At 44.5% G+C, this 13,144-nt stretch overlaps 1 protein-coding gene across 3 annotated transcripts in view; it reads right to left on the reverse strand.

Moving 5' to 3' along the window:
- Window positions 1–13,144, reverse strand: part of LOC139750827 (transcription factor AP-2-epsilon-like) — a 313,622-nt gene that overhangs the window by 173,422 nt on the left and 127,056 nt on the right. For all 3 annotated transcript variants that reach the window (XM_071665597.1, XM_071665598.1, XM_071665599.1), the window contains exon 2: window positions 7,272–7,436. In XM_071665597.1, the coding sequence (XP_071521698.1) occupies window positions 7,272–7,436 (165 nt within the window). The remainder of the gene's footprint in view (window positions 1–7,271; window positions 7,437–13,144) is intronic.

The following is a 13,144-nucleotide window of genomic DNA, read 5'->3' on the forward strand; positions in this document are numbered from 1 at the left end:
GAGAAATGGAGACAACTTAACGACAGCTCATTATCTACTGTAAGAACCTGAAGCCAAAGAATTCCGTGGCCAGTAACCATATCTTTACCCAGAATCCCCTCCAGAGATCTTAGTTTACGAAACCACTCGTCAAGAAGGAGGCAGTAGACACCTGAATGACAAAGTATGTGGGAGCCACCACAACCATCCCCTCAAGACGCATCGCCATGCATCCCCAACATGGCACACTCAATATACGTATGTAAAACCAAAAGGGAATCAGCCTAAAAAGGCAGCAAATGGCGGACTCAACAAAGAGACTCAAACACATCAAAGGTACCAAGTGTGTATCTTCACATCACAGATGCCCTCCTCGTCCGCCACATAAGACCTTCGATCCACCCACAAAGCACGGGACAAGACCGCACTCGACATCCCTTCAAGAACCGACCAGAGACCTGAAATTCAATTGGTTTGTAGAATTTTTCACAGACCCGTTTAGCAGCATTCCTTCAAGTCACCGTAATGCTTGCTTGCTTTTCCGCCTGTCACGCCCATCGCCTTAGGAAACCCCCACAAACAATATATAGAGAGACATTCTTCTGGGCCGTTTATATATCTATGTCACGAAACCCCAGGAATGTTTCCACTGGGCTCCTCTAGCTTCAAAAGCTGCATTGCACGTAAGAGCATAGAAATGATGGACTACTTTCTGCCTACTGACGATGAAACAACTTCACCGAAGGTTACTTCTAATTCAAGGCGTGACCATCTGCGTGCGAAGTCTGCAGTATAATTACCTATTAGTATCACAAGGGAAGGGAGTTTTACACTCGTAGATGTTCACATATACCCGTTTACGTATAAATATGCACTACATTCTATATACTGTATATAAGCACTGTTTTATACTTTTATATATGTACATATATATCTGTTTACACCCACTCTTTAGCTGTCGAATTAAGGGTACAGCGTTCACAATCCAGCCCCACATACAATATCCTGGTTTTCCTTCCCACCTCATATGCCTGGTTCATCCTACTGACAACACATCGCTCCCCATATACCACATCTTTCTAATTCATTCTCTTTTAACTCCATCCTTCTTTTTCCTTCTTGATCTCCCGCTTTTCCCTTATTTCCTCCACTTCTACCACGCAAAAGTCCTCCTTCATACCTGCTCTCCATATGTACATACCACTTCAGCAGGTCCTGGTTCATCCTTTCAAAATGACTGCGTTGCTATTACACTCGCCCTTACAGTCATTCCTTACACGATCAACGTGCCTCTCACCACACACTCTTCTCATGAACTTCATTCACAACACATTCCACCTTTTCCGTTCTTTTACATTCAGGGCTCAATGCTCGCACACATACAAACCGTCGGAATTACTATGCCATTAGATGCACTCATCTTTGCCCTAATAGATGATGAATGACCTCTGCTCCCACACACTGCTCAGTACACCCAGCGCCTTTGCCCTGACCCCGACCGTATGACACTTCAGCTCCCATGGCTCCATCCATTGGCAATTCCATCCTATAGGTATCTAAAGCACTCCACTTTCTCTTGGTTTCCCAATTTAAACACACTCAAACCATCCTGCCTCGCGGCGCTGCTATGCCTCATTATCTGACTTCTGTTCACATCAACTTTCAGCTTCTTGCCGGCACACACTTTCCCAAACTCAGACTTCATCTATGCTACTAAAGCCTTGCCATTTTCAAACACATACTGACTCATATTCTAGATCCCCCACCGCCCACCATATTGTGCATCTGCCTTCCTCTAACATCCTCGCATTTACCTTCCACACCATCCCATCCGTGAACGAATCAAACAGCCATGGTGACATCACACTCTTGAGTCGCAACCTCCAGCACTTGCATCTGTTCATCATCTCCCCATCTTACTCGCATGCATGCCTTGTTCACCCTATAAGAACATCTAACCGCATTCAGCAGATTTTCTTCCACACCATATATTATATAACCCTTGCACAAGGCATCTCTGTCAATCCCATCATTAGCTCTTTCAAGGTCCATATATACCAAGCATTAAATCTCTTAAAGGAACTTGCAAAAATTGGGGACCAGGAGTAATGGAGTATATATATATATATATATATATATATATATATATATATATATATATATATATATATATATGTGTGTGTGTGTGTGTGTGTGTGTGTGTGTGTGTGTGTGTGTGTGTGTGTGTAAGATGCCCATGCCATTACCATACACAGCCTTCTCACCCATATAGAGATATTACACAACTCAAAAAATTCAGGTAGAATCTGACATTAAAAAAACGACTATGTTTACAAGAACAGCTAACAACACACACACACACACACATATATATATATATATATATATATATATATATATATATATATATATATATATATATATATTATAGATAAATAAATATATATCTATTATACTTTGTCGCTGTTTCCCGCGTTAGCATGGTAGCGCAAGGAAACAGACGAAAGAATGGCCCAACCCACCCACATACACATGTATATACATACACGCCCACACACGCACATATACATACCTATACATTTCAACGTATACATACATATACATATACATATATAGATATGAACATATTCATACTTGCTGCCTTCATCCACTTCCGTCGCCATCCCGCCACACATGAAATTGCACTCCCCTCCCCCGCGAACGCACGAGGTAGCGCTAGGAAAAGGCACCAAAGGCCACATTCGTTCACACTCAGTCTCTAGCTGTCATGTATAATGCTCCGAAACCACAGCTCCCTTTCCACATTCAGGCCCCACAAAAATTTCCATGGTTTACCTTAGACGCTTCACATGCCCTGGTTCAATCCACTGACAGCACGTCGACCCCGGTATACCAAATCGTTCCAATTTACTCTATTCCTTGCACGCCTTTCATCCTCCTGTATGTTCAAGCCCCGATCGCTCAAAATCCTTTTCACTTTATCCTTCCACCTCCAATTTGGTCTCCCACTTCTCGTTCCCTCCACCTCTGACACATATATCCTCTTGGTCAATTTTTCCTCACTCATTCTCTCCATGTGACCCAACCATTTTAATACACCCTCTTCGGCTCTCTCAACCACACTCTTTTTACTACCACACATCTCTCTTACCCTTTTATTACTTACTCGACCAAACCACCTCACACCACTTACTGTCCTCAAACATCTTATTTCCTACACATCCACCCTACTCCGCCACCCTACTCCAACAACCCTATCTATAGCCCACGCCTCGCAACCATATAACATTGATGGAACCACTATTCCTTCAAACATACCCAATTTTGCTCTCAGAGATAACGTTCTCGCCTTCCACACATTCTTCAACGCTCCCAGAACCTTCGTTCCTTCCCCCACCCTGTAACTCACTTCCGCCTCTATGGTTCCATCCGCTGCTAAACCCACTCCCAGATATCTAAAACACTTCCTTCAGTTTTTCTCCATTCAAAATTACCTCCCAATTGACTTGTCCCTTAACCCTACTGAACCTAATAACCTTGCTCCAATTCAAATTTACTCTCAGCTTTTTTCTTTCACACACTTTACCAAACTCAGTCACCAGCTTCTGCAGTTTCTCACCCGAATCAGCCACCAACGATGAATTATCAGCGAACAACGACTGACTCACTTCCCAAGCCCTCTCATCCACAACAGACTGCATACTTGCCCCTCTCTCCAAAACTCTTGCATTCACCTCCCTAAAAACTCCATCCATAAACAAATCAAATAACCATGGATACATCACGCACCCTTGCCGTAAACCGACATTCACTGGGAACCAATAACTTTCCTCTCTTCCTACTCGTAAACATGAATTACATCCTTGATAAAAACTTTTCACCGTATCTAGCAACTCCTTCCACACTATATACTCTTAATACCTTCCACAAAGCATCTCTATCAACTCTATCATATACCTTCTCCAGAACCATATATGATACATACAAATCCATCTGTTCTTTTAAGTATTTCTCACATATATTCTTCAAAGCAAACACCTGATCAACACATCCTCTACCACTTCTGAAACCACACTGCTCTTCCCCAATCTGATGCTCTGTACAAGCCATCTCCCTCTCAATCAATACCCTCCCATATAATTTCCCAGGAATACTCAACAAACTTATAAGTCTGTAATCTGAACACTCACCTTTATCTCTTTTGCCTTTGTACAATGGAACTATGCATGCATTCCGCCAATCCTCAAGAACCTCACCATGAAACATACATACATTGAATATCCTCACCAATCAGTCAACAACACAGTCATCCCCTTTTTTAATGAATTTCACCGCAATATCATCCAAACCCGCCGCCTTGCCGGTTTTCATTTTCCGCAAAGCTTTCACTACCTCTTCTCTGTTTACCAAACCATTTTCCCTGACCCTCTCACTTCGTACACCACCTCGACCAAAACATCCTATATCTGCCACTCTTTCATCAAACACATTCAACAAACCTTCAAAATACTCACTCCATCTCTTTCTCACTTCACCACTACTTGTCATTACCTTCCTATTAGCCCCCTTCACCGATGTTCCCATTTGTTCTCTTGTCTTACATACTTTATTTACTTCCTTCCAAAACATATTTTCATTCTCCCTAAAATCTAACGATACTGTCTCACCCCAATATATTGTATATACATTATATATATGTTTATATCTATATACTGTATATGAAATCGAATGATGATACCCGCACGAGATAGAAGTATCCTTCACTGCGGCTATATTGCCGTGTATGGACGAAAAGGAAAACAGTGTACTCAAGGAACTTCTCTCTCTCCATGAACCCATTATTCTCCTGCTCCTGACGGCAACGCAGCAGCCTTGAAGCTGCAGAAGCATTACAAAAGCAGTCCTCGTGTTGCATCATGAACTATAACGCAAACGGTATTAGCCGTGAGACGACCAACTGATGGATCTAACTAGTGTGTATGTGATCAACAAGGCACGTTAGGCAATCCATCCAGTGATTGTCTAGAACGTTATCTAATCTCAAGTTTCCTAATGCAAGTGTGACTGAGCCACACAATAATCACCTCCACTATTAATCATCTGTACGTGCTTCTATGTTATTCCCAAGTCGCTGAATGTTCACACTATTTCTTTTTATTTTAGTCGTAAGCGCCGGTCACAGCCAAGCCCTTTTCGAGGTCAGGCGTTGCATGAAATAGACGAGTTGACAGAAGAGGAAAGAAATAATCCAAGGTTTAAGAGGAAAGAGCCAGGTCGTTGTGTGTAAGAAGACATGGGAAATCAAGTTACTCCCAGTGATTAGAAACTTGGGCATTTTGCCTTTATGTATTAGCTATGTATTTTTCTTTCCTTTACCTGGTGATTACTGTACTATCGCATGGTACTATGTACGTCAAATGAAGGAATCAAGCTGAAAGAAGCATAAAAGCACAATGGAACGCAAACTCAAATGCATGGCTGCCAAGGGCATCTCTATACGTCCTCAGTGTGCGATTCTCTTGATGTCAAAGTTTAAGAACAGTACACATATGTCATATTCAAACGTTATGTCACAAAGACTTGCTCAATCTCAATCCACCAATGAGCGCGACGTCGCGACCCTTTAAACACAATGGTATAACATTTGAGCACTTTGTTCTGGACTTCAGCCTATACATCATTATTTCAATCTAAGTAGGAACAGGGAAATGGTAGGTTCCTCTTCTGTGAGGTGTTCCTCAACGGGACTATATACGCTCCTCCTCGTCCATTAGCGATGATTCGACCTCGCCGATGATGACTTTTCACTCGCGGTGTAATTCCATGCAGGCGGTGTCCGGTAACACCGATACTGTTTCATATATATCTATATACAGATATAGGTGTTGACGGGTCCTGCCTGCCCTTACTTAGCGATTGAAAAGTCACCGTTGACGAAGCTGTATCATCGTCTGTTGACGAAAAAGGGCACCATCATTCCTCCGCTACTGGAAGTAGCTGCAGGAGCTCCTGAAGATTTGGCAAAAATATGTTCCAGTCGTGGCCATCTCGGCTGAAAGGAACGTGAGGACTCTATGGAGAATCGTGAAGAGAAAACTAATCAAGAGCTCCTAAATGTGGAGAAATGCAAAGGAAAAAGTGAGGAAAGAGCTATCATCATAAACAATCTTCGTATGGTTGATCCCCATACAGAAGGTATGGTCGATCCACACATAGAAGCTATGGGTAGAAGTAACCAGTCATGTGCCGTGTGTGTCCTGGTCTTTTGGGGCTTGGAATACGAGCAGACAGCTCACGAGGGCAGCAGTAGAATTAATACCTGCAGAGCAGAGGGAGGGAAGCAATATCACGGTAGGTGACGAGGGATGGTTGAAGAAGGACGTTAGCAAAATAGAAAATTGTTACAGCGTTAGGTTTTTCGATTATGCCTCGTGTAATAAGTTATGATGTAAGTTATAATAAGTTACGGCTTCTCTACTCCGTGCTATAAGGTCCGAATTAAGAGGCAATGCGTTCAAATGCAACATAAAGAAGAAAGTTTCACCGTGAGTTGAGGAAGGGAGATGAGTTGAGGAATGTACAGTGGAATCGTCAGCATAAGAGCGAACAGGGCTAGAGGAGAAAATAAGATATAATTCATGGAAGAGGAAAAGGGAAAAAAAAAGTAGGTGACAGATGACTACCACTATTGACAGGAGACGATAAAGTCGCTCCATCATAGACTGCCCGGATGAAACGTCTGCAAAGGAGAATAGAGAGAAGGGAGAGTGAGTTAAAGGAGACAAGTGAAGAAAATAAAAATCTGATCCTCACGCCGTCAACTGCTTTGGAGATATCGCGGGCTATGACTGAAAGATTCACCAACACCCCATTAGAGAGGAGGACCAGAAGTGTTACGTGGATTAAGATCATAAACAATTCTTATGCCGCGAAAGCAGTATTGGTAATGAGAAAGAAGGAGTGTTTGAGCAAGTTTGAGTCAAGGAGATTACTGAAGATTTTGGGGTGAGAAGTGAGAGCAAAGGGTCGATAGTTACAGGGGTTAGGAAGACGTCCTTTCTCAGCAATAAGCTGGACTTAGGCATGTTTCCAAAAATGGAGGTTGTAGGTTTTTTAAGTCAGATGAAAGATAGGCGAGCAAGGACCGGAGCTAGCTCAGCGCTACACCTCTTTAGGACATGAGCAGGTGTGGGCATCCGGCCCTTACGCCTTGCCTCCGAGGCACTACATATTAGGGGTACTCAGTAAGAGTCTGCGTACTCACCGAGACAACAAACAGTCTAGGTACTCACCGTCATCTGGTTTTCTGTGCCCAGGTAGGGAGGGGGGAAGTAAGGAGGCTGGAAGTCGGTGGTGGGCGTGTGGATCCTGGGCGTGGAGGCGAAGGAGGCAGTCCCGCCCACGCCGCCGATGCTCGTGATTGGTCCCAGACTGGACGGGTGCCCGCCCACGCGTTCCTGAAGAGGCAGAAAGGGGTGGGGTCAATACACGGAGAGTCTTAAATAGGCAGAGAGGGGCGGGGGGAAATCACGTAAACAGTCTGAAGACACTGGGACGAGAGGTAGGGTGTATCAACTTGAGTCTTAAGTTTAGGAAGGTTGTGTAACCTTGACATGTATACCACACTAAATGACACACTAAATTCCACCGTCACACTACGTAGCTTCACTGACGCTAACTTCCGCGGTGGCAACACCGACACCATGATGTGAAGCTGCACTAAGGGTGTGGAGGAGGGACTGCACAGAGTAAGGAGTTGTTGTTAAGCGGACGTACATTTCCTTACGTCAGCCCAAACCAGAACAGCTTGCAGGGGGTCGTGAAGGTACCGTAGGATAGAAGGAAGCAACGGAAACACCCACCAGGATAACGTCACGAGATGGAAAGATTGACATGTATGTATCTCCCAGGTCAAGTACTCGGTTATAGAGTACAGGTCCCTGGTCAAGATATCTGCCAAATGATACAAAAGACTAAATAAGTGGGCAGGGAAGCCACAGGTGGTTCTCATGCTGCAACAGCAACAATAACAGCAGCAGCAGCAGCAGCAAACTTCAAGAAAAACTGTCCAGTTTCCGGCGGTTAGGTCGGCAAGGGCAAGAGGCAGCCCGGAAGAGGGTGCTTAAATCCTAAACACCAAGTCCACCACAATCCCTGGTACGACCCCACCTTGTACACTAACCCGCACATCCGTTAAGATGGTCTTCCCAGTAAAGTATTGGAATCTGACCAGAAAGCTGAATACTGACGAAGCTGAGAACTCGAACATAAATCCATTATTCCCTAAACTTACAAATAATGTAAATTCACATACATTGGAACTTTGCGTATAACAAGAAAGCCTCATTAACACATGAATGTAAACATGTAAATTTCCATTTTGTGTAAGTGTAAGTATACTCGAAACTTATATACTGAGTATATCTAAATATTAAGTCTCTCCGAATATTATGTCTTACTGTAAAATACAATAATGACACGTCCTTTTTTTTTTTATGTAAAGTTACCATTTCCTCAAGATGTGTTTTATTCTTTTCCTAATTTTCTCGATCTTTAGCCTCCCATCTTTTTCGGGGGGAACAATTAAGCTCTGTTCTCGATGAGGTCTTCTGTCTGTGACTGGGGCAGTTGTCTTATTAATGCTCAACTGAAACCCACTTCACCAGTCAGGGCGCCATGTAAACCCCAGTCAAGTAAACCGCGAAGCCTCATGGCAATCCAAACATAAACTAAATCCGGTAAACTCAAACGCTGCGCACAAAATGATGAAAACTATCATGTAAACCCAAGGTACACACAAACATACTTAAAACCCATCCGTAAACTGAAATCATTAAGAAAACACCAAACATGACGTAAACCCGCTCCTTCCGTACACTGGACCATATCTTGCACGATCAAATCACGAGAAAATAAAATCGTGACCCATACGCGATTTCAGCAAACTCAGAATCATGGCGTACGCCCAAGAATGCCATTACCATCGGATGGTGACCGTCGTGCCGATGGGGAGGGACCCAGGTGACCTCCGTTCCCGGCGAAGGAAGAGAGTTGGGAGGTGGAATCTCTCGCCACGGACGGAGGTCAGAGCGAAGTATACGACGGGTATGCACGGATAACATACAACACAGATCTATACTGTTAATTCTTATGTCTCAATATATAGCAGAAAACATTTGTGATTATAGCTATTACGGGGAACCGTAAGACCGACATCTCTCATATTCGTCATCGAAGCCCGTCTTCCGAAAAGGTGGGACGTTGCGCATGCGTGAGTTAGCAATTGATGCAGGTATGCGTGTTGACTTTCGTGCGTGTTGTTTCCATGTTCGCTATGGATTGTATCTTTCGATTACATCTGAGTCATCAGTCAAAAGGAGTAGGCCGCTCCGTCATCGACTGACGGAGGCCAATCATCCCTTGAATTTTTAAAATGAGGCGAGATCTCACCTTCATCTACCCAACTCTATATTATCTCTCTCTCTCTCTCTAACTCTCACACGCAAACAAGCGCCGAGAGGCAACAAGTGTCTCAGATCCACCGCAGTAGTAGGCCTAGTCGGGGAAACGAGGCAGGCCCTGGGGTTAGGAAGCTCCGCCCCCCTCGCTCCCCACCCCCCCCCCGTTGTAGGCTTAAGTTCATCCACCGTCGGGAGGAGCCTGCCACCGCCGCCCACCCCTCATCCATCACCGCTACAATTATCCTCCTCCTCCCGGAACCGTGGGAAATTATCTTACTTAAGAAGAGCAAGTTATCGTCTCGGTTCATTATGGTAGTGGTGATAACTCTCGCTTCAGTGTTTGCTCGTGCCTTAACGACCACGACCCCGGTGGTAATGGCAAACGCAGCGGGTGAATTAGGGGTGTACGCGGCTTGTTACGACGGGTGCTTGGCGGTGGGCTGACGTGCTCTGTTGATGGGGTCGTTCGTTCGGCCGTCGGTGTGAGGGAGTCGCATCGACTGCTATTCCTCAGCATCCTCGTTATATTCACCGCCAGCAGAGCATCGTCATCACCGCCGCCTACCACAATCACCGACCACCACCACCACCACCACCGCTGCTCCATCGAAACCATGCCATCATTACCACCAACACTAAACAGGAGTGATGTAGAACGCAAACGACAGCGTTGTCCTGCGTTCTTTCGAGGCCGTTGGCGTGAGATCAGAGACGCGGAGCTTTGAGTTGGCGAGCGCGAGTAAGAGAACAAACGTAGATAACTAAGGAGAAATACCTCTGAACGTTTTTAACAACGGAGGCGCCAATAACACCAGTCGTGGACTTGAAGCGTGGTTATGGTCTGGCGTGCTTTTTTTTTTTTTCTTAAAGAGCACTTATCGTGTTGCTTTCAACTAACCCTTTCTGTACGTCAACCTATATATATGAACAATCCTGTTAAAGAAAATAAGTTTTTGGCCCCACTTTAGTACAGTTTACTCACGAGTTTGTATGCACTGCTCTGGTAGATGGAATGCTAGTCTGATATAGCTAATTTCGCTTAGATTGCTGAAATATTTGATAAATTGGAATATATATATATATATATATATATATATATATATATATATATATATATATATATATATATATATATATATGTGTGTGTGTGTGTGTGTGTGTGTGTGTGTGTGTGTGTTAAAATCGCACCTTTCCAAAAACATTTTGGAAGTTTAGACATTTCATATTGATTTTTTCCCAGACTGGGATCGTCAAAGCTCGCTGATGTGCTATCTTCTGTTTCTCTTTTTATTCCAGTATGGCGATCAAAATCGAACACAATATCTTCGGCGGGAGGCGCCAGGGAGGTGTAGGGAGGAGTAAGGATCGGTTTCTTAGACAAGGATTCGAATGCCCCTAACTATGAACACTAAGATTAGCTTTGTTCGCTTTATTTTTCTCTGCTTCTCTACACAGTTCGATTGCCTTTCTGCAGCTCAAGAGACTGCTACACTGCAATATCCTCACATCACCAACATTGTACTGCATCATCACCACCCACCACCACCATCACAACCCACCACGACCACCACCATCACCACCACCAACACCGCCACTACCTTAAGCAGCAGCACCTTAAGCAGCGGTGTCTTCTTTTAGGAGATGGGATATTACCTTGCCTTCCTCGAGCACGACGTTACGACTCTCGAACATGACGTTACGACCCTCGAACATGACGTTACCACCCTCGAACATGACGTTACGACCCTCGAACATGACGTTACGACCCACGAACTTGATGTTACGACCATTGAGCATGACATAACGACCCTCGAGCATGACGGTTCGGGTTTTAGAGCACGACGGTACGACCCTCGAACATTACGATACTGCCAACTGAGCACGACCCTTAGGCAATGATGGCCTAGCCTTTCTTATTTTACCTGACACCTTAAGGAGACCCAGGTCAAAGGCCAGGCCGCTGCACTGCAAGTGGGTGAAAAACTAATGTTGCAGACAATGTTTACCACTCACAACATCAAACCATTCTTTCATAAACGTTAAACCTTATTCGGTTTTTCCATGTTCGCTTCACGCTAAGTAACACTGCAAGATGACGTATCTCTGACCGATTTACTTGAGGATTTTAAGACGTGTTACCTAGAGACACGAATGCAGTCGACCTTATAAGGGTCCACTAACTCGGGAATGACGGGTCACTGGCCTCCTCCCCCTGTCTGTCTGTCTACGTGTTGCTTGGCTATACCGTCTTGATGGACGATATACTGTCGTCATTAAATCAATCATCATCATCACCACAACATTCTACTGCACTCCTTATTGTGAAGAGCTGTCCGAATTTATAAAGTTACTGTGACGTAATGCTAATAACTTCAGCTCTTTGTCTGTCCCCTCTGTGGCCATCCTTGTTCTAATCCCCCCCCTCTCTCTCTCTCTCTCTCTCTCTCTCTCTCTCTCTCTCTCTCTCTCTCGCACCGAGTGCGATCAATTTTCTTTCCTCTTTGCTCACCACAAACAATGACAGCACTACCAGCATCTCTGCCATCTCCAGCATCATCACTACCAACACAACCATTAAATCACCACCACTGCCACCCCTCCTCACCAACAGTCTCACCACCACCAGCAGGAGCGCTGTGGTCATCCCCCGTGGCCAAGGCGTACCAGCCAGCACCGCCTCCTTCAGGTAAGAGACACCCAGCGCGGTGCCGGCGCCTCCCTAGCAGACTGACCCTTAGCCAGACTCCTGGAGGGTATGACAGACACACAAGCTGACTGAAAGGACCACAGCCACATTGAACAGACGAACAGACACAGAAACGTACTGAATTATATATAACACGCGAGTTCGAAGAGACGAAAAATAAACACAAACAGGCGAAGCAATTTTTACAATCTACTTCACTGCTACAGGATCAACAAACGAGCGAAATTACAGCCAGCAACAAATATTTTTCCCAATTACTTCCTCTTTTTCTCTCAGGTATATAAGAAACACCATCAGCACGAGTGTGCAATCAGTTCTTGCTGTTCAAAATGTGTAAAAAGAAAAAGGCAAACGTTAAAACTGACGCATAACCAAAGTGAACCTGTCACTGTTAATAACAAGATAACTATAACACTCGAGAGAGAGAGAGAGAAAGTGAACCTGTCACTGTTAATAACAAGATAACTATAACACGAGAGAGAGAGAGAGAGAGAGAGAGAGAGAGAGAGAGAGAGAGAGAGAGAGAGAGAGAGAGAGAGAGAGAGAGAGTGCAAGCATGGATGTTGTGAAAGTACAACTTCAAGCCCTAACCACTACGGTGTGCACATAACTTACTCAGTTGAAGTTTGGGTACGTGGTAAAGCGTATGGGGTCGCCTAACCTACAGTGACCTTGTCAAAACCAGTGTCGAGTACCTGGGCGCCTGGGAGTACTGAGAGAGGTCACCCTCAGTGTTAGTCACCTTTACAGGTCACAAACGGGCAACTCTGAGTACACAGTTTAGGTCGCTACCAGTCTCGTCACCTTCACAGGTCACCAATTGGACGATTACGGGTATTGAAAGAGATCACCATCGACATAGTCACCTTCGCAGGTCACCTAGTGGGCGACTGTGATTATATAGTGAGGTCACCATTGCCCTGGCCACCTTCACAGGTCACCAACACAACAATAGAACTACTAACTCGTATAATAACTCATATATTTCAATACCTAA

Source organism: Panulirus ornatus, chromosome 10 (assembly GCF_036320965.1).
Source record: "Panulirus ornatus isolate Po-2019 chromosome 10, ASM3632096v1, whole genome shotgun sequence".
NCBI lineage: Eukaryota > Metazoa > Arthropoda > Malacostraca > Decapoda > Palinuridae > Panulirus > Panulirus ornatus.